This window comes from Diceros bicornis, chromosome 8 (genome assembly GCF_020826845.1).
Source record: "Diceros bicornis minor isolate mBicDic1 chromosome 8, mDicBic1.mat.cur, whole genome shotgun sequence".
NCBI lineage: Eukaryota > Metazoa > Chordata > Mammalia > Perissodactyla > Rhinocerotidae > Diceros > Diceros bicornis.
Window position 1 is genome coordinate 84360292 of NC_080747.1, and position 21678 is coordinate 84381969.

The 21678-nt window shown below is 38.2% G+C and overlaps 1 protein-coding gene across 3 annotated transcripts in view; it reads left to right on the forward strand.

The window, feature by feature from the left end:
* The window catches only part of BANK1 (B cell scaffold protein with ankyrin repeats 1), a 316316-nt gene that overhangs the window by 87962 nt on the left and 206676 nt on the right, over positions 1 to 21678 (forward strand). For all 3 annotated transcript variants that reach the window (XM_058547580.1, XM_058547581.1, XM_058547582.1), the window contains exon 5: positions 3901 to 4040. In XM_058547580.1, the coding sequence (XP_058403563.1) occupies positions 3901 to 4040 (140 nt within the window). The remainder of the gene's footprint in view (positions 1 to 3900; positions 4041 to 21678) is intronic.

Sequence of the window (21678 nt, forward strand, 5' to 3'; positions counted from 1 at the left end):
TGTCTTCTCCTCTTTCCTTTTAGTTCAGTAACTTGTTACACTCATAATTCCTTCATTTTCTAAAAGACACACATTCCTAGTGGCATCCACAGGTTTGTCTTTAACAGAGACTGTTTTGCGATGAAGGAATTTGAAGTTACTATAGTCCCAGCTGATGCCAAAACTTATAAAAATATATATGAAGGCTTTAAACTAGATGTATTAACTAATTTTTACTCAGAAGGAAGAGGGTATTCCTCTGGTACCTGTAGCTCAGCCAGAAAAATATATTACACAGCAGGGGTGTCACCGCCAGAAAGGGGTCCTCTACTCACCACAAAGACAAGCCAACAGTCCAGAGGCAAGGTGGTAGGAGAGAAAGGGTCTTTTATTATGACAGCTTGCTAGCAAGGGGGAAGATGGCAGACTAGTGTCCAAAAGAACCATCTTAACACTACAAAATTTTGAAGCAGTTATGTAGGGCAAATGGGCTGAAAAGAAGGAGGGTCTCAGAATGCAACCATCTGGGGTTGTAGTCCTTGACATGCCGGATCATCCCTTTTTCTTGTCACCAGTGATGGATACCAGCACAGGGCTCCTTTCTGGAGGTCGTTACATTCCTGGGAAAACTTAAAGAACTAAGTTGCTGCCTTATCACAACAGGGAGGTCTATGTACAAGCCGAGGCTGAGAAAGTAGCAGAGCATGCATATTTCCAACAAGTAGGTGCGAACTAAAGCGTTGCTGACTCAGCAAAGGGGGTGTCTCATGGATCAGGGTCATTTATAATTTCTGTATGGTTCCCCTTTACAAGATGGCTTCCCTTATGCTAATTTATGCTAAGCTTTGGCTATATCTATCGTAGCTATTTAGGCAGCGCTAATAAGGGGACAACCAATTAAAAGTTGAAAGGAATGCAAAATGTATCCACAAAGACATAGAATCTCTTTATTAATTAAGAAAACGTGTTCTGGATAATGTAAATTATAACTTCATGTTTCATTAAAAGAGCATGAAAAGTATTTAGGATGTGCCAAATATTGTGCTGAACCTGCTTGGAAAAATAACAATTGCTAAGAAATTTTTATAAAGATCATAATTCAGGAAGATGAATTTAACATATATTAAATTGATATTAATTTTTAGGCATGACCAAGGTTTTGAAGCGACTGATATTTAATAATAATATTCTAATCAAAAGAGAGTCATGTTGATTTCAGTTCCCCTGGAAACATTAGGTGAGTTCATTTTTTTTTTTTTTTTTTTTGAGGAACATCAGCCCTGAGCTAACATCCATACTAATCCTCCTCTTTTTGCTGAGGAAGACCGGCTCTGAGCTAACATCTATTGCCAATCCTCCTCCTTTTTTTCCCCAAAGCCCCAGTAGATAGCTGTATGTCATAGTTGCACATCCTTCTAGTTGCTGTATGTGGGACGCGGCCTCAGCATGGCCGGACAAGCGGTGCGTCAGTGCGCGCCCGGGATCCGAACCCGGGCCGCCAGTAGCGCAGCGCGCGCAACTTAACCGCTAAGCCACAGGGCCGGCCAGGTGGGTTCATTTAAAGTTTACCATGTGGTAAAGGACTAAAATTGGTTCATAAAGGAGCACAGCTTCTCAGACAATGGAAAGATAGAAGCAATAAAGCTCTTAAATTAAGGGATTTGTGGAATATCTATTTTTATGGATATAGTGAATATACTTCTGACTAATCAGAAGTACCTTTGGATTATATTTTCCATAAATTATTTTCGTTTGCCCCTCATCTGGAGGGACAGACCACTTCAATCATGGAGACAGGGAGAGTTGACAAAGACTCTTCAATAGTTTGGAGCTTGAGATGTGAAATTTAAATAGAATCCCTTTTTACCTTTGTTCCTCTGTCAGTGTACTTTGCTGTGTATCCATGCCTGACGGGGGCAAGGAGTTCCATCTTTTTCTTCCTTGATAAGCCTTTTTGTTTTTCAGAGCTGACTCTCATACCCTTGCTTGATTTGGTGACCTTGACCTATATTTGTGTGTCCTTCCAGTTACTTGCCTACTTTAGTCTAGATGGTAAATAGCAGAATTCACTTTCCGCTTTTCTGTTTGAATCCTTAAATTAAAATTGGTTTTTATTTTTATTGAAAGGTAGACATCATAGTGACCACAATTAAAGTAAAATAATGCTCAAGCCGTACTAGGTACTGTTCATGAAAAGCCCAATTCACTAATATGCTATTAAGAAGGGCCTCCCAACCAGATGAATCCATAAGGAGTCCACCTTGATATACAGGTGCAAACAGTAATTAGGTCTTGATTTAATAACTGACATTCAATAGATATGAAAATGTATATAGCAAAGACAGTACTTCAAAGGACATCTCTTTGGAGGGTTACTCTAAAATCAGCACCATTATCAGTGGATCTAATGGCAAAGTTTTGAGTCAACTAATGACTCCAGATATCAGAAATAAATCAGTTCATTTTCATGTTAGATTCTGAAGAAATTAGAGTATTTTAAGTATTCTTTATCAAAGAACTACTAAGCAAATCCTCTCACTATATATCTCTCATGATTCCTCACCTGACTTTCTTTCAGAAGGTTAACACTTCATTGTAAAACTCCTCATCTCTTTTCTGATAAACAAAGTCAATATCTTCTTTCAAAATCATTTTTATGAAATCTACTGAGTTGGGTTATTTGACTCCAGCAGCTCCAGCACATGTGCACGCCGTAGCTGATGGCTGATGAGATGTTCTTAACAACTTTCAGGTTTTTGCTGTGATTTTTCTTTGACTCTCTGTTAGGTAGGTACTTACTTTGGGAAGAGAGGCCTTTTCTGCATATGTTTTCTTTATAGCACAGGTTGAGCGTCTCTGGTCAGGCAATGTGGGAGAGGGAATTGCAGCTTCTTGGTCTAGTTAAGCTTCAGATTGCTTGTTGGTTTTAATTCCCTGAGCAATATTCTAAGAGGCCCTTCAGCCTCTTCAGGAGATAAAGTAAAATGAACGCCTAATCCCTAAGACCTTGTAGGTATTCAAAGCTTCCTGAGGTGGTTAAGGTTAGAACTAGCTTTGGGTCTTATACTTATTGACTTATTCTAAACCCCAGATGTTTGGGTGCCAGTTTTCCAGGAGAATTTGGGAAATATCTCCTGGACAAAGAGTGAAAGTTTTTAAAGTGTGTTCTCAAAATGAATTTAAAGAGGTAAATTTTGTTTACTTTTGTTATAATAAAACACAATAACTTTTCTATTGAAACTATTGTTTATTGTTCTTTCATGGAGAGCCCAGCGTTCTCAGGTAGCTTTAGCTCCGTTGGTGCATTACAGCAGAGTTCACAATGCAGTGTATCAGTCATTTTATGTTATGTTATTCACAAAAAAGCTTTGCATGAATGTAGGGTGTCGATAGTACTTACACAGCACGCATTAAACCTGACCTTCTCAAGAGTTTTCTTTGTAATCAATTGAATAAAAGTTCTGTTTTTTTCGATGCTACTATTTCTCTTTCCAAACACAATTTTGAGAAACTTTGCCTATAATTAATGGGAATTTTCTGCATAAGATTAATAGCAAATACCTAACTTTTAATGAGTAATTTTACTGTTCTAAATTCTAAAGTATTATGTAAAGATGATTATAGATTATTTTGAAAGAAGGAGGTTATAGGTAGGGAGAAAGGATTTAGTGCTTTGCTTTTATTATAATTTTAACATGTGTTTTTATCTTCTAAGGTTTTTTTTGAACAATTAAGTCTAAAATTGTACATTCTATTTTGTGGTTTCTAACTACTGCGGATAAAAAGGAAAACATTTAAGTGCTAGAAGTTGGTGAAATTGTTATGAATTCTTAAAGCCTTCCTTCCTATTCTCTAAGAGATATAATAATGTGATGCATACATTATATACACAGCTCCTAACTCTCGTTTGTGTTTTATAAGATTTTCCTGCTGGCTCTGTCAATGTCGATGTCTACTGTGATGGAATCCTTAAGGCCAAAACAGAGATTAAGTACTACACAGCAGCAAAGGCTAAGGAATGCCTATTGGGAGTGGCAGGTCCAGGAGATGGTGTGTGCTGGGTGAGTTGATCTTTCCCTGAAGTTGATAATGAGCTAAAGAGCTAATGTGGGATAAAAGAATGCATGCTTTGGTATAAGGTCTGTATGTTGGTTGAATAAGAATGAATTACTGATCAATAGGAAAGCAAGAAACTGACCTCTGTGGTGCAGTGATGCAAATGAATGTTTGCTTAAGTCAAGCACTCCAGATAATGTCACTGGGAGACAGGTTATCTATTACAAAACAGCTAGGTGGTAGGCTCATTTTAAAGCTGTTACAGAGCAGATAAAGAAAGACAGGATTAAAGAGAACTCTTAAGAAATGAATTTCCTCTTTATCCGGATCTGGACAATACAAAATAAAATAAAAGTCAGGTCATCTGATGCTTTGAGGTTAAGCAGTCAGACAAACCAAGAATACCACCAAAAAAGGAGCATGTGGTGTTAATCTAGAAATTGTCATTTTCATGTTGAAATTTCCAAGCTCAGTGTATGCTTTTCTTAGTTTCATTTATCATGATAGTGAAAATTATTGCTCTAAATTAACAATATTTATTAGGAAATCCAGAAAGGCTAGAATTTTCTGGGAAGTATGCAAAGAGGCATTTTCAAGCCCCGGGTTATTTCTCTAGTGTAACAAAGTATTACTCAGCAATGATGGCTTAGTAAGGAGTTTCTAGTTTTCTCGAAGGGCCCTTGTTTGGGACATTTTCCAGTGAATGTAGATGATGAGAATGCCCTGTCTTCATGGGTTTAGAATGTAACAATTACATTTTGATTAATCTTAAGCCATTAGTTTAATTTCTGTGTTTTATTTTAATTTTTTGTTACCTGACCCACTTTCAATAAAGAGAAAGCCTGTTTAATGTGGAACTTTTATCCTTTATGTGCTTATTCCTTCAAATTTTCAGAGTGAAATAAATGTAATTTCTTTTTATAGCTACTTGATAATTAGAATTATAACTTTGCATAATTGCCTTGGGTTTTTGTGGGGAAGGGAATAGAGATGAAGAAAAAGGTAGTTGAATGAACAACGTGATCTTCACATTTATCACAAAATACTCCATAAAAACTGGTAACAAAAGTGTTACGGCACAAAATTGGGGTTCTCTGCCCTACGTGCATAAAGAAGCCAATTAATTATGGCACCAGCCTTTGAGGGGAGAAATCAGCTTTTATTCTGCAAGATCGATCTCCAGGGAGACCGGGGGGCATGTGCCCTCAGATCTGTCTCCCTGAATCAGGATTTGGGACACAGTTTAAGAGGTTAGGGAGAAGAGGTTGGCACGTGGAAATGCTGGTGGGACATGTTTTGATTGGAGGGCTTCAGGTATTTAAGGTAAGCTTTTAAACATTTATGATGATGTTCTGAACATTTATGATGAGGTTCTCAATATTTTGCATGAGGTGGGGAAGGAATTTTAACACCGGACCTTCCTGAATGAGGGACCCCTTGCTTCTGATAAGAGCCCAGCTTTCAAGTTCCGCTCGAGTCCTGGTCCCGGGGTTCCGAGGACCTTTGGTTCTGAGGTTGTTTCAGGTCACAATTTCTTCTTTTGCGCACACCCTGGCTGCGTGACTTTGCAGTTTTTCTGAAAGACAATCCTTAATCATTTTGTTGATAAGAGATGGGGTCTGTTCGAACTGGCCCTAAATGGGCCCATGGTTACAAAACCATCAATGATAATGAAGTTGACAGGTTATCATGAAGGCTTCTATGTTTAAACTAGTTCGGAACGGGAGGCTTTGTAATTTATTTTGTGTGACACATTTTTCTATTAGAGTTCTTCTTTACGAACGACATATTTTAGAACAATGGAAAAGGTAAAAATGTCTTAGAGCAGGACAGGGTGTAAAACACCATTTGTCAAACTGGGGAGTCTGAGGACATTTGACAAAATGTCTATATTATAACTGCAAAGCAAGGACAAAAGTAATAAATTAATAGCCTGAAATATAGATTGTTTCATTTTCTTGTGACAAGTTTACCTTATCTTTTACTTAAAAAATTCTCTTCATTTCAAGATGATTAATAAAAGCAATATATTGCATTATCAGTTTCCAGTGATCATACAAGTAAAGTTGTCCCCTAAATGTAAATTTGTGTTGGTTTTGCCTTTAGGGAGGAAAGAAACCTTCATATATAGTGAAAAGTAAATGCAATTTATGACTTTTGGACAGTTTTTCAGAATGCTGTAGTGTGCAAGTCCTCATGTCTTCTACAGCTTTGAGTGAATAAAAACTTTTTTTGCATAGTTTTTAGATAACTAGAAAATGCTCTGTTTCACTTTCACCCCCAGTGTCAGAAAGGAGAGGTGAGAAAGGGCTGTGATTGCATTTTAGGATTTCTCTTCCACCAAGCCCTGGTGGCCCAGGGAGAGGAAGAACGGTGGGCAGTCACAGCTGGATGCAGGCTGCTGCTGTCAGGGAAGAGCCACGTCGCACCTGAGGAGTGGGTACTGACAGGTAGAACTGTTCTAACTTGGTGACAGCAGACCATAGTGTGGTAAGAAGAGACATTAAGAGATTGGGTTTAATACATACAACTTAAGATAGGTTTAGAGGTTTTGCCTCTGTCATCAGGGGAGCTAGACGTGTGGTGGGATAGGATCAAACAAATTCTGAGACTGAGATCGCAAACCAGACTGAGCTGTACCATCACAGGCCTGAAGGAAGGAAAAGGCTGCAATTTAGTCAGTTTCCATCAAAGCTTAGAGTAGATGTGACATGGGCTCCATCTACTCCACTGGCTTCTGGACCTCATGAGTTAGCCCACTTTGAATTCACTGAGATGGTGAAAGGCAGACTCTGCCCTTGATGAAAAACATGGAAGTGTGGGGGCATTTCCTTGGTGTGTTTTAGGGTTGCTTGGCTTCAAAGGAGGTGTCCCAGCCCGTACTGTGCTGCTCCTTGTGGGCATTTGGGTTTTCCTTTTGACATTTGGTTTTGCTCCCACATAGATTATGTTTAAAAAATTGTGTAAAAAGCTTTGCTTTTCTTTTCCAGTACGGAACGTTAAAGTAATTGTTTCTTTCATGTGCTTGCTACTCTATCTCTTATTTGGGAATTTGGATATTTCACAAATAATCCACTGAACATCTCTATTCACTGAACAACATAATTGTAGTTTTTATCAACCATAGTTATTGTGTATTTGTAAGAACATATACCAGCAGATTTCAATTTTTTCAGTATCCTACCTACTTAGCTGAAATGGTATATTGTAAGAGCTATCTGGAGTTTTCCTGTATATTTTAATGGCAGATGTGATTTAAGTAATCCTAAAAATTAGTAATGAGATACTTCCTGTAATCATTTAAAAGCTATTGGGCATATAATAACATGAACATTATGTGAACTTGAGAAATGAGAACTCTGTGGGTTTTATTTTTCAGTATCCTTACAATTTGCAAGAAGAGACTTTATATTATCATTTAAAAGCTGTTGGGTATATAGCAAAATGACCATTCTGTGAATTTGAGAAAAGAAATGATAATGAGAAATTTGAGTTTCTTAGTTTATTTTTAGTGATGTTCATTAGGTTTTAGAATACTTTACCTAAACTAGCTTAATTATCTAAATTGCTTCCTAAATCATTTCATCTTTTTCGGATAGACACTAAATCCTAGCACATAGCCTCATAAAGGTACAATTTTCAGAGCATCACCTAAAACAGTGAATTTGAGATTCAAATGAAAAAATCCAAAGTCCAATTTGGGAAGATAATTTGAATTTAGGTACTATTGTTAGAAATACTAGTAACTCCTATTTAACTGAGATAATTAAAACCTTAGAGACTTTCATCCTATTTACAAAAGTGTCTAGGGGCAACAATAAAGTTAACTTTATATGGGAACAACGAGATACAAGATAAACACCAAGTTAGGTCAAAATGCTGAAAAAACATAGCAATTGTTGATCAAAACATTAGGATGCTCTTCATTAAAAACGTTTTTGAAATGGTACCAAATAATTCTTCTTAGTAGTATTTCCTATTAGTAAAATGGTGTCTTTGTGTTGCGTGTGTTTATCATTTTGCATGTTTTACTTACTTTATTCTTATTGAAATCTTATTTTCATCCTCATGTTAGGTACACTTAATTTATAGTTTTTATTAAATTGTATGTATTATTCAGTCTTTGGTTTGTTGCCTGTAAATATTTAATACAGTATGAAGCCAGATAGGGTTGGAGTGAGGGAACTCACATCATGAGAAATTTCCCAGTTGTGACTAGTTCCCTCAAAGGTTAGTCTCTTCATTAAGTTAAAGCTCAGGTATTAGCAGTTGTCTCCTCTAAAGAAGTCTTCAGGAGATTCTTCCCACTGAGAGATTGGGAAGTTCCAGGCCTTTCAGTAAATTTTTTTTAGTTCCTTGTCTTCCTCAAAAGGTTGATGGACACCCTCCTTCCTCTTTTTGTCAGCTCCTGTTGATGAGAGGTACAAGTGCATCTAGTGTCTAAACTATGCTTCACCATAAAGCCAGTGTTATCCAAGACACTGCCTTGCTACAGCCTTTCAGTGGCTCACTGGATAAGGTCCACATTGCTCTGAATGGCACACAAGGCTGCAGGGTCACTCATCTTTTCCAGCATCAACCCCTACCTCAGCACACCCTCCATGTCTTCTTAACTCTCTCTATGTTTCCTGTGTCCCAGCCATCTGGGGGCGCTCACTCTTTTAGGACACATTATGCTATTCCTCCCTCCCCACGTGCCTTCTTTAAGCCATGGACATTGTGTTTTTCATCTTTGAATACCCAGTTTCTTTCACACAATTAGTTCCTGATACACGGGACACGACTGATATTTATTGCTTAAAAAATGGGAAAACACAAGCGATTGCTTTTTTTTAGTGTTATTTGAAAAAACAAGTGAAAAACTATAGTATACGTATATAAATAAGATATAAAGAGAAATGAAACCACCCTCTTAAAATATGCTCTTATTTTATAAAATTGAATAAATAAATCTGATGTTTATGAAAGTAAGGAACTCTCAGAGGCCCATGATACTAGAAAAATGAAAACTTTGTGCTCTAGATTTTTCTCCACACTCTACCTCGGTGATGAACTGTATGTTAATACACTTCATTCCTGACTTTTAAGAGCCATGTATTCCAGATTCCAGTCTTGCCTTTTTTTCTTGAATATTAAGGAAATGTTTGCTACTCAAAAACGCGTAAGATCTTAACTCTCTTTCAAAAGGCTGTAGATTATCTTTCCTTTTCCTTTCCTGGAAAGTGGCAGCGTGGCACAGGAGAATCAGTTCTCCTGCGGGGCAGGAGTAGGAGTTAGATTCCTTTACTGAATCAGCAATCACTTACTTCCTGAGAGGTCAGTTTCCTTAGTGCTAAAGGAGTTTCCTCTATGTAGAAAGAGGAAGCTAGAGAACGTGATCTCCAAGGTCACTTCTAACTCAAATCTTCCATAATTTTACGCCAAGAAAAGAATATGTCCTTAAATTGGAAATTACGACTGCTCTCAGAGGATTGACTTGCAAATATGTGGGCTCTCCATGTAGCCTTTATTTTACTTTTATTTGCACTTCTTCCTAATTCTCCCTCCAGAGAAGAAGGAAATGATTTGAGTTTCATGTGTCTTCCTTCAGTTTTATTATTTCATATTTCTGATAAAAGATTTGAAATGAGTAGAGAAAGAACAGTCAAATAAAATGCAATTTGGAGATTTATTTCTGGATTCATTTTTCATGTTGTTTTTGCCCCTTATTCAAATGTATTAGTAAGAATAAGGCATATCTATTGAAGCTTGTATTTTACTGATAAAATTAGTGACATTTTCTTTGTGCCACGTCTCCATCTATGGTAATGGTCAAGCGATGGTTAATGATGCCTGATTAGTGTAGTTCAAGACTTAACAATTATACTCACCTCAATTTACAAATCACTGAATCAAACAGGAACATTCTACTTAGTACCCTCATCCATTTATTTAGAGAAAAACAAATAAATTGGTTAACTTTAACAGTAGACAGAGCAGCTATTATAGGAAGAAAATAAATATTTCTGAGTGCAGTTACTTAGCCATTAACACAGCCATACTGTGAGTTCTCTACGATTCTTTATTTTATAAGCCATCTTAGTCCCTTTTCATAGTTATTGGTCCCATATGTTCTAGCTCATGTTTAGCTACTGTTTAGAATGCATTTTATTAATGTCTTCATAATTTATAGTTTCTGCTCATTCAGTGGAAATGAATACTCCCTCCGTTTTTCATTTCTCCCAAACTAAAGCCCATCCCTTGCTCCTTACAGCCCCTCTCCACTAGGCTGTCTATGCTGCCGTGAGTGCTGCCTGTATCCAGCCCATTAAAGCACAGGCTTCTGCTTTTACCATCTGGTTCTTTAGACAGTTCAGATCTTCAACCTTAAGGAACATTTTTTTTTTTTAATTTTTTGTTTATTCCAGTAACATTGGTTTATAACATTGTAAAAATTTCAGGTGTACATCATTATACTGCTATTTCTGCATAGATTACATCACGTTCACCACCAAAATACTAATTACAACCCATCACCACACACATGTACCGAATTATCCCTTTCACCCTCCTCTCTCCCCCCTTCCCCTCTGGTAACAACCAATCCAATCTCTGTCCCTATGTGTTTGTTTATTGTTGTTATTATCTACTACTTAATGAAGGAAATCATACGGTATTTGACCTTCTCCCTCTGACTAATTTCACTTTGCATAATACCCTCAATGTCCATCCATGTTGTCACAAATGGCTGGATTTCATCGTTTCTTATGGCTGAGTAGTATTCCATTGTGTATATACACCACATCTTCTTTATCCATTCGTCCCTTGATGGGCACTTAGGTTGCTTCCAAGTCTTGGCTATTGTGAATAACGCTGCAATGAACACAGGGGTGCATGTATCTTTACGCATTGGTGTTTTCATGTTCTTTGGATAAATACTCGGCAGTGGAATAGCTGGATCATATGGTAGTTCTATCCTTGATTTTTTGAGGAATCTCCATACGGTTTTCCATAGTGGCTGCACCAGTTTGCACTCCCAGCAGCAGTGTATGAGAGTTCCCTTCTCTCCACATCCTCTCCAACACATGTTGTTTCCTGTCTTGTTAATTATAGCCATTCTGACGGGCGTGAGGTGATATCTCATTGTAGTTTTGATTTGCATTTCCCTGATAGTTAGTGATTTTGAACATCTTTTCATGTGTCTGTTGGCCATCTGTATATCTTCTTTGGAGAAATGTCTGTTCAGATCTTTTGCCCATTTTTTAATTGCGTTGTTAGTTTCTTTGTTGTTGAGATGCATGAGTTCTTTATATATTTTGGAGATTAAGCCGTTATCAGATGTATGGTTTGCAAATATCTTCTCCCAATTGTTAGGTTGTCTTTTCGTTTTGTTGATGGTTTCCTTTGCTGTGCAGAAGCTTTTTAGTTTGATGTACTCTCATTTGTTTATTTTTTCTATTGTTTCTTTTGCCTGGTCAGACGTGGTGTTTGAAAAGATGTTGCTAAGACCGATGTTGAGGAGCGTACTGCCTATGTTTTCTTCTAGAAGTTTCACAGTTTCAGGTATTACATTCAAGTCTTTAATCCATTTGGAGTTAATTTTTGTGTATGGTGTAAGGTAAGGGTCTGCTTTCAGTTTTTTGCATGTGGCTGTCCAGTTTTCCCAACACCATTTGTTGAAGAGACTTTCTTTTCCCCATTGTATGTTCTTGGCTCCTTTGTCAAAGATTAGCTGTCCATAGATGTGTGGGTTTATTTCTGGGCTTTCAATTCTATTCCATTGATCTGTGTGTCTGTTTTTGTGCCAGTACCATGCTGTTTTGGTTACTATAGCTTTGTAGTCTATTTTGAAATCAGGGAGTGTGATACCTCCAGCTTTGTTCTTTTTTCTCAGGATTCCTTTAGCTATTCGGGGTCTTTTGTTGTTCCATATAAATTTTAGGATTCTTTGTTCTATTTCTGTGAAAAATGTTGTTGGAACTTTGATAGGGATTGCATTGAATCTATAGATGGCTTTAGGAAGTATGGACATCTTAACTATGTTAATTCTTCCAATCCAGGAACACAGAATATCTTTCCATTTCTTTGTGTCGTCTTCAATTTCTTTCAGAAATGTTTTATAGTTTTAGGTGTACAGATCTTTTACCTCTTTGGTTAAGTTTATTCCTAGGTATTTTATTCTTTTTGTTGCAATTGTAAATGGGATGGTATTCTTAATTTCTCTTTCTGCTACTTCGTTGTTAGTGTACAGAAATGCAACTGATTTTTGTATGTTGATTTTGTATCCTGCAACTTTACCATAATTGTTTATTACTTCTAAAAGTTTTCTGGTGGATTCTTTAGGGTTTTCTATATGTAAAATCATGTCATCTGCAAATAGTGACAGTTTCACTTCTTCCTTTCCAATTTGGATCCCTTTTATTTCGTTCTCTTGACTGATTGCTCTGGCTAGGACTTCCAGTACTATGTTAAATGGGAGTGGTGACAGTGGGCATCCTTGTCTGGTTCCCGTTCTTAGAGGCATAGCTTTCAGTTTTTCACCATTGAGGATGATGTTAGCTGTGGGTTTCTCATATATGGCCTTTATTATGCTGAGGTACTTTCCTTCTATAGCCATTTTATTCAGAGTTTTTATCATAAATGGATGCTGTATCTTGTCAAATGCTTTCTCTGCATCTATTGAGATGATCATGTGATTTTTATTCTTCATTTTATTAATGTGGTGTATCACGTTGATTGATTTGCGAATGTTAAACCATTCTTGCATACCTGGAATAAATCCCACTTGATCATGGTGTATAATCTTTTTAATGTTTGTGATTTGCTAGTATTTTGTTGAGGATTTTTGCATCGATGTTCATCAGTGATATTGGCCTGTAATTTTCTTTTTTTTTTGTGTTGTCCTTGTCTGGTTTTGGTATCAGGGTAATGCCAGCTTCGTAGAATGAGTTAGGGAGCTTTCCCCCCTCATCAATTTTTTGGAAGAGTTTGAGAAGGATAGGTATTAAGTCTTCTTTGAATGTTTGGTAGAATTCACCAGGGAAGCCGTCTGGTCCTGGACTTTTATTTCTGGGGAGGTTTGTGATTACTGTTTCGATCTCCTTACTGGTGATTGGTCTATTCAAATTCTCTACGTCTTCTTGATCCAGTTTTGGAAGGTTGTATGATTCTAAGAATTTATCCATTTCTTCCAGATTGTCGAATTGGTTGGCATCTAGCTTTTCATAGTATTCTCTTATAATCTTTTGCATTTCTGAGGTGTCTGTTGTAAGCTCTCCTCTTTCATTTCTGATTTTACTTATTTGTGCCTTCTCTCTTTTTTTCTTGGTGAGTTTAGCTAAAGGTTTGTCAATTTTGTTGATCTTTTCAAAGAACCAGCTCTTGGTTTTATTAATGTTTTCTATTGTTTTTTTGGTCTCTATTTCATTTATTTCTGCTCTGATTTTTATTTTTTCCCTTCTTCTACTGATTTTGGGCTTTGTTTGTTCTTCTTTTTCCAGTTCCTTTAGGTGCATTGTTAGATTGTTTATTTGAGATTTTTCTTGTTTGTTGAGATAGGCCTGTATCACTGTAAACTTCCCTCTTAGAACCGCTTTTGCTGTATCCCATAAATTCTCGCATGTCGTATTTTCATTTTCATTTGTCTCCAGGTATTTTTTGATTTCTTCTTTGATTTCTTTGTTGACCCAGTCGTTGTTCAGTAGCATTTTGTTTAACCTCCACGTATTTGTGGCTTTTCTGATTTTCTTCCTATAGTTGATTTCTAGTTTCATACGGTTGTGGTCAGAAAAGATGCTTGGTATTACTTCAATCTTCTTAAATTTATGGAGACTTGTTTTGTGGCCTAATATGTGATCAATCCTGGAGAATGTTCCATGTGCATTTGAAAAGAATGTGTATTCTTCGGTTTTTGGATGGAATGCTCTGTATATATCTACTAGGTCCATCTGTTCTAGTGTGTCGTTTAAGGCCAATGTTTCCTTATTGACCTTCTGTTTGAATGATCTATCCGTTGGTGTAAGTGGAGTGTTAAAGTCCCCTACTATTATTGTGTTACTGTCTATTTCTGTTTTTATGTCTGTTAATAATTGCTTTATATATTTAGGTGCACTTACATTTGGTGCGTAGATATTTACAAGTGTTATATCCTCTTGTTGGATTGTTCCCTTGATCATTATGTAATGCCCTTCTTTGTCTCTTTTTACAGTTTTTGTTTTAAAGTCTATTTTGTCTGATATGAGTACTGCTACTCCAGCTTTCTTTTCATTGCCATTTGCGTGGAGTATCTTTTTCCATCCCTTCACTTTCAGTTTGTGAGTGTCTTTAGGTCTGAAGTGTGTCTCTTGTATGCAGCATATATATGGGTCTTGTTTTTTTATCCAGTCAGCCACCCTATGCCTTTAATTGGAGCATTTAGTCCATTGACGTTTAAAGTAGCTATTGATAAGTATGTACTTACTGCCATTTTTTAACTTTTTTTTTTTTCTCAGTGTTTTAGTAGTCCTTCTCTGTTCCTTTCTTCTTCTATACAGAATTGATGGTCACTTTAGTTTGACCTCTGTCTGAAAGCTGTACTCTTTAACTCCCCTCTTCCCTCCTTTTATGTTTTTGATATAATATCTAACCTCTTTTTTGTGCATTTGTATCCATTACGTTCTTATCATGGAAATAGATAATTTTTCCTATTTGTGATCTTCTCTTTTCCCCTTAAATCTGTCCCTTTAACATTTCTTGTAGCACTGGTTTCTTGGTGACAAGCTCCTTTAATTTTTGCTTGTCTGGGAAATTTTTGATCTCTCCTTCCATTTTGAATGATAACCTTGCTGGGTAGAGTATTCTTGGCTGTAAGTTTTTTCCTTTTAGCACTTTGAATATATCATGCCATTCTCTTCTTGCCTGTAAGATTTCTGCTGAGAAGTCAGCTGATAGCCTTATGGGGTTTCCTTTGTATGTAACTTGACATTCTCTTGCGGCTTTTAAAATTCTCTCTTTATCTTTAATTCTGGACATTTTGATTATGATGTGTCTTGGTGTGGGCCTCTTTGGGTTTATCTTGTTTGGGGCTCTCTATGCTTCCTGTACCTGGATGTCTGTTCCCTTCCTTAAGTTAGGGAAGTTTTCATCTATTATTTCTTGAAATAGATTCTCTGCCCCCTTGTCTCATTCTACTCCTTCCGGGACACCTATAACACGGATGTTAGTGTGCTTGATGTTGTCCCAGAGTTCCCTTAGACTGTCCTCACTCTTTTTAATTCTTTTCTCTTTTACCTGTTCAGCTTGGGTAATTTCTTCTAGTCTTTCGTCCAGCTCACAGATCCGTTCTTCTGTATCCTCTACTCTGCTTTTGAGTCCCTCTAATGAATTTTTCATTTCCAGTATTGTATTCTTCATTTCTGATTGGTTCTTTTTTATATCTTCCATTTCTTTGTTGACATTCTCACTGAGTTCATCTATTCTTCTCCCCAGATCAGTGAGCATCCTTAACACTCTTTGTTTGAGCTCTCTGTCAGGTAGGTTGCTCATTTCTGTTTCACTCAGTTCCTTTTCTGGGGTTTTGTCCTCTTCCCTTACTTGGAATGTATTCCTTTGCCTCCTCATTTTGCCTCTTTCCCTGTGCTTGTGTCTACATATTAGGTAGGTCAGCTACGTCTCCTGCTCTTGGATAGGTGACCTTATGTAAGTGATGCCTTAGGAGGCTTCCAGTGTGCTTCCCTCAGTTCTCAGTGTTCCAGGAGTGACCTCTATGTGGACTACGTGTGTCCTTCTGTTGTGGCCTGTTTGCTCTCCCTGTAGGCACCCAGGGAGGCCAAGTTATGCTCTTGGCCAGCTGTTGTAATGCTCAGCTGCTTGTAGTTGTTGTGGACCCTTCAGTCTCTTTATCAGGTGTGGGGAGCCCCAGCACAGTTGGCTGCAAGTTCTAATACCACATTTGTGTTGCAGTGTTTCTTTTAAGTGAGTAGGCCCCCAGCGTGGCAGGTTGTTAGGCTCAGGGCTTTACAATTGCTGTAAGCCTCTAGTCTATTAGGTCTCTTGTCAGCTCTCTGAGGATTGCAGCTGGGTGGGGCTGGCCTCAGGCACAGGGGCACCCAATTGTTTCAGGCTTTGGAAGGTGGGACAAGCCCCCTATGTGGGTCTTGAGAAGCACAAGTCTTCTCCAGCTGACAAGCCCTGCCACCCACAGGTCCACACACACAGTCAACACAGTCCTGCCCCATGTGCACGCCCTGACCTCCCCAAGTGGACCCAGTCTCTCCACGGCGGGAGCCCCACACACTCCGCCACCACCCCACACTCTCCACCTGCTCCTTGTGCACGCCCTGCCCCACTGAAGTCGGCTCAGTTGCCAGGCTGCAGAGAATCCAGTCACCAATCTATGCAGGCCCACAAGTTGCCTGAGGGCTTGTTGTCGGGTGGGGCCAGTGTCTAGGGTGGGCTGTCTGCCCTGGCTGAGCTGATTAAATTGGTGCTCTAGTGGGCTAGACCTGGGCTAGCAGGCTCCGGAGAGAACTCCAATGGCGTCTGTGTCAGCATGCCCACACCAGGCCACAACAATGGCCACTGCCAATGTCCCAGTCCCTGGAGAGGTCTCACCCCTCACCGAGATGCACTCAGGGCCTATTAGGTGAGTCTCTTTTCACCACAGCACTGTGCACCTTTCTTTCTGGTGATTTTAGGATGCTTTCTGAAACGGGGGAGTTTGCGCGGGGGCCCTTTAAGAGCCGGTTTTAGTTTCTTTGTGAACCGGGTTTTCTGGGGGTACTCCCCAATGTTTTAGTAGCAGGCAAAGTCAGATATTATGCCACTCGTCTCGATTGTGCTGGGTCCACAAAATGCCCACAGCAGGGGTGCTCCCCGGCTCAGGGCCCCGCGCCTCCAGGGAGGCTGCGTACCTGTGGGCTGCTCCCGGGCGGCCATGAGGGGCTGAGGCTTGTGAAGGCGGCGTTTTTCCTCTCCAGAAGGGAGTCTCTGCCTCTTCCACCTCAATTAGGATTGTCTGTTGTTGCAGGAGTTTCTCTTATCCAGTTTTCAGTTCTGTCTCAGGGGTAATTTTTCCACGAGTAGTTGTAAATTGGCTGTGTCCACTGGAGGAGGTGAGTTCAGAGTCTGCCTACGCCGCCATCTTGACTTCCCCCTACAAGGAACATTTTTAAACCACCCAGAAAACAAAGCACAGGTCAAACACCGTTAATGTTTCTTCATAGCTATATTCATAACAAGAAAATAAGACAAAATTAGAGAATCTACCTCTGATAGGAGCAAACCCAAATCATCAATAACCCGTTGGAACTTAGAAGACTGAAAAAGTCTTTGTAGCAAAAATATGCTTGTTTGTATTTTTTAAAAGTCATTATGCATTCTTGTGGTACTCTTTACTAATAACAGTTATAGTATCGACACTAATAGCAGTTTATACTAACAACAGTTATAGTATCAACGATAAGATAAAGAAATAAAGTGGATATGTAATTTGGGAACTCTAAATTGTATTCAGCATTCATGAATTATGCTTCTACAGTAAACTGTATTAAGACACAAGGAAATGAAGTAAAAGAAATCTTTGATAAGGAAAATTCAACTTCTAAGAATTCCGTGCCCCCGCCAAGAGGTCAGCCATTTAGTCTCATCAACCTAACAAATATACTTCAGTTAGTCTCGGGTCTCTCCTAGTGAATCCAATGGACATTTTATCCATTAAGTTTTCCACCAACCTTAAGTGACCCACCTCTCAGAGGCTGTTTTCTGGCAGACACTGGCTTCCTGCTGACACAGGCCCAGCTCATTGTCAGAACTCAGATTATTGGACTTGTGGCTGAATTAGTGCTGCTTCCGACTGAGGTAGAAAGAGCAGGGCAAAGAAGGGAAGGGCAACAAGGGAAAAAATCAAATGATTGTATAACGATGAGACCAATTCTATTGTCTAGCTGGCAAACTAGTGCCTAAAACAACCCCAAAGAATAATTACAAAAATTTTCAAGAAATCATGGCATCATTTAGAGAAGGCTTTTTTGAAAGACATTTCTTTGAATATGTCGTTGTGTATTTGTTGTAAAACTTCTGTCTTAGGCCAGCCCTGGTGGCCTAGTGGTTAAGTTTGGAGCGCTACACTTCGGCAACCTGGGTTCAGTTCCCGGGTGCAGGCCTACACCGCTCATTTGTCAGTGGGCATGCTGTGGTGGCGGCTCACATATGAAAAAAAAAAGAGGCAGATTGGCAGCAGATGCTAGCTCAGGGAGAATCTTCCTCAGCAAAAAAAAAAAAAAAGAAAAAAGAAAAAGAAAAACACAAAACTTCTGTCTTATTATTTAACAGTAAGTTGTTACAAAATGATTGCTAAAGGGAGGTAAGGGTAAGGAAAGACTTGGTTCTTATGACTGCTCTAATGCCCACAATAGAAAAACCTTCGGTTTTTTGTTTGTTTTATCATTAATGTCATTAAATATCTCCATTAATAGTCTGTTCAAGTTTGGTCAAATTAAGGCCTTGAGATTTTTTGACATTACATTCCGGGGGGCAAATTGAAGATTTCCACACAATGAAGCTTCAATTAAGCTTCTAGAAGAGTGTTTTTTTTTTTTTTTAATCTTTATCAGATTGCTTTTAAATAAATTATGATGTTTATGCATTTTGCGTGATCAATGGAGATGGCAGAAACTGCTAGTTTTCCCCCAGTGTTTATTTTCTTTTCTTACATGATGATAATTTCATCTGGGCATGCGGTTGCCCAGGTGCATGCTGCACTTCCTGACCCCCTTGGAGCTAGGTGTGGCCGTGTGACGAGCTGAGGGCCAGTGACATGTCAGTGGGAGTGATACATGCACATTTCTGAGCATGTCCTTGAAAGAAGGGTAAAATCAGGCTCTCTCACTTACTGACTTTTTTCTTTGACTGGTTGCCTTGCCAACAAGGGAGGGACAGATGAACCATCTAGGACCATGGAGACAAAGTATAGCAGCAAAATGAAATAGAGCGTGGATCCCCTAATCAGGAAGCCACCACATCAGCCCTGGACAGCCTAATTGCAGGCTTTTCTATTGCACTTATTTTATATAGGTTTCTATCTTGTTTAAGCCACTGGCATTTTGAGTCCCAGTACTACACTAGCAAAACCTACATTCTAATTAATTTAAAAGACATGTGTTATTTAATTCAAGAATTTAGAAAGAAAAAACAAACTAATTTATTTGTTCAGTCGATACAAAAGCCGGTTTGGAAAACGAAGTCTCCTCATTGATAGACTTGTGCATTTTTCTGAATCACAGTGATTACATTTCACAAGCTGTTATATCTCAGAGCCCACATCATAGTAGGTAGAGAAGAGGGAATTAACATTTACTGGAGATTTTACATATTTACTCATCTAAACACCTTAGTAATTTTGTCAATTAAATATTATTCAGGTCTGTAGCTAGTGAGTCCTGGAGTGGGCATTCCAGCACAAGTTTCTCGTATCTCAAAACATATTTCCTTCTGGTTTTATTATCACTTTCAAGGTATTTCAAGAGAACCTACAACTATATGAATACCAAATCAATAAGAAATATAAAACCTTTGAGGGAAGTCTTTAAGTGCATTGAATTTTATATTCTTATATTTATTTTTGCATATGTAATCACAGACATGTTGACATTTTAATGACTGACTCACTGAGAACTTAGAAAAATTAATTTGACAAATGAAAATCTCTCTTTTGTCTTATCCCTATTAACTTATTTAGATATTCTTTTAAATTAACTGCTCAGAGATGAATTCTCATAAAGTCAAAAAAAGAAAAAGGTTTTGTATAACCCTAGGAAGTATTTGCTTTGCTGGTTTACCTATCATTTTCTTCACAAGCTGCAGTAGGAAATTTTGTTTAAGATATGTTATGTAAACCATTTATCAAATTCCCCTTTAAATGGCTGTTTTGGCTCGCTTTCACAGCACACATTATGAACAATGGAACAAATGAAGTGAACTTTCTTTCTTTTACTAGTGAACCTTAAACAAGCATAGCAATTTGTTATAATAAAAAGAACAAGATGTTTTCAGCTCAACCATTGACTTTCCTTTGAAATATCTGAAGGTAAAGAGTAAAATGCAGCAGCTATGTAGTGGGTTTTGTCTCCTATTATGAACGTTCCACAGCCCTCTTGGGGTTATTTCACTGAAACTCTTTCTCTTGCTAATCAAGATTCTTTATTAGTAGTCTTTCTCTAACAGATTTTTAAAATTACCTTAATGTTCTGTGGCCAACTTCATAGGTGTCCTCACCAAAAGTCAGAGCTTACAGCTCCTTTTTCTTGTCTGCCTCTACTGCTGAAGCTGGGAAAGCCAGATTCTCCCATTTTAAACCACTCGTGCGACTAGAGGTGGTCATGTGAGACAGTTTTAGACAGTGAGGCACAAGGGGACATCTTTGGAGATTTTGTTTTTCTGGTTAGAAAAAGAAAAAGAATAGACCTGGTTGGCAACAGCCACTTTCCCCCTTCCCCTCTCCATGTATGCCCCTTTTCTCCTGCTTTCTGGCTAAATATGATGTTTGGAACTGCAGTGTCCATCATGAAACCTGGGACCATAATTTATTCTTTACTCAGATACTATTTCAGATTTTATTCTTCCCTCCATGACTAAAGTGTAGTATTAAATGCAGTGTGTTTAGAATGTGAAGGCGTAAGTTAAAATTCTTGTTCTAAAAAGAACAAAGCTGGAGGTATCACACTCTCTGATTTCAAAATATACTACAAAGCTATCGTAATCAAAACAGCATGGTACTGGCACAAAAACAGACACACAGATCAATGGAACAGAATCGAGAGCCCAGAAATAAACCCACACATCTATGCACAGCTAATCTTCAACAAAGGAGCCAAGAACATACAGTGGAGAAAGGAAAGTCTCTTCAACAAATGGCATTGAGAAAACTGGACAGCCACATGCAAAGGAATGAAAATAGACCATTATCTTACACCATGCACAACAATTAACTCAAAATGGATTAAAGACTTGAATGTAAGACCTGAAACCATGAAACTTCTAGAAGAAAACATAGGCAGTACACTCTTCGACATCCGCCTTAGCAGCATATTTTCAAGCACCGTGTCTGACAGGGCAAGGGAAACAATAGAAAACTAAACAAATGGGACTACATCAAACTGAAAAGCTTCTGCACAGCAAAGGAAACCATCAACAAAACAAAATGACAGCCTAATAATAGGGAGAAGATATTTGCAAACCATATGTCTGATAAGGGGTTAATCTCCAAGATATATAAAGAACACATCCATCTCAGCAACAAAAAAACTAACAACCTGATTGAAAATAGGCAAAAGATCGAAACAGATATTTCTCCAAAGAAGATATACAGATGGCCAACGGGCACATGAAAAGATGTTCAACATCACTAATTATTAGGGAAATGCAAATCAAAACTACAATGAGATATCACCTCACTCCTGTCAGAATGGCTATAATTAACAAGACAAGAAATAACAAGTGTTGGCGAGGATGTGGAGAGAAGGGAACTCTCATACACTGCTGGTGGGAGTGCAAACTGGTGCAGCCACTATGGAAAACAGTATGGAGATTCCTCAAAAAATTAAGAATAGAACTACAATGTGATCCAGCTAGGTATTTATTTGTTCTACTGCTGGGTATTTATCCAAAGAACATGGAAACACAAATGTA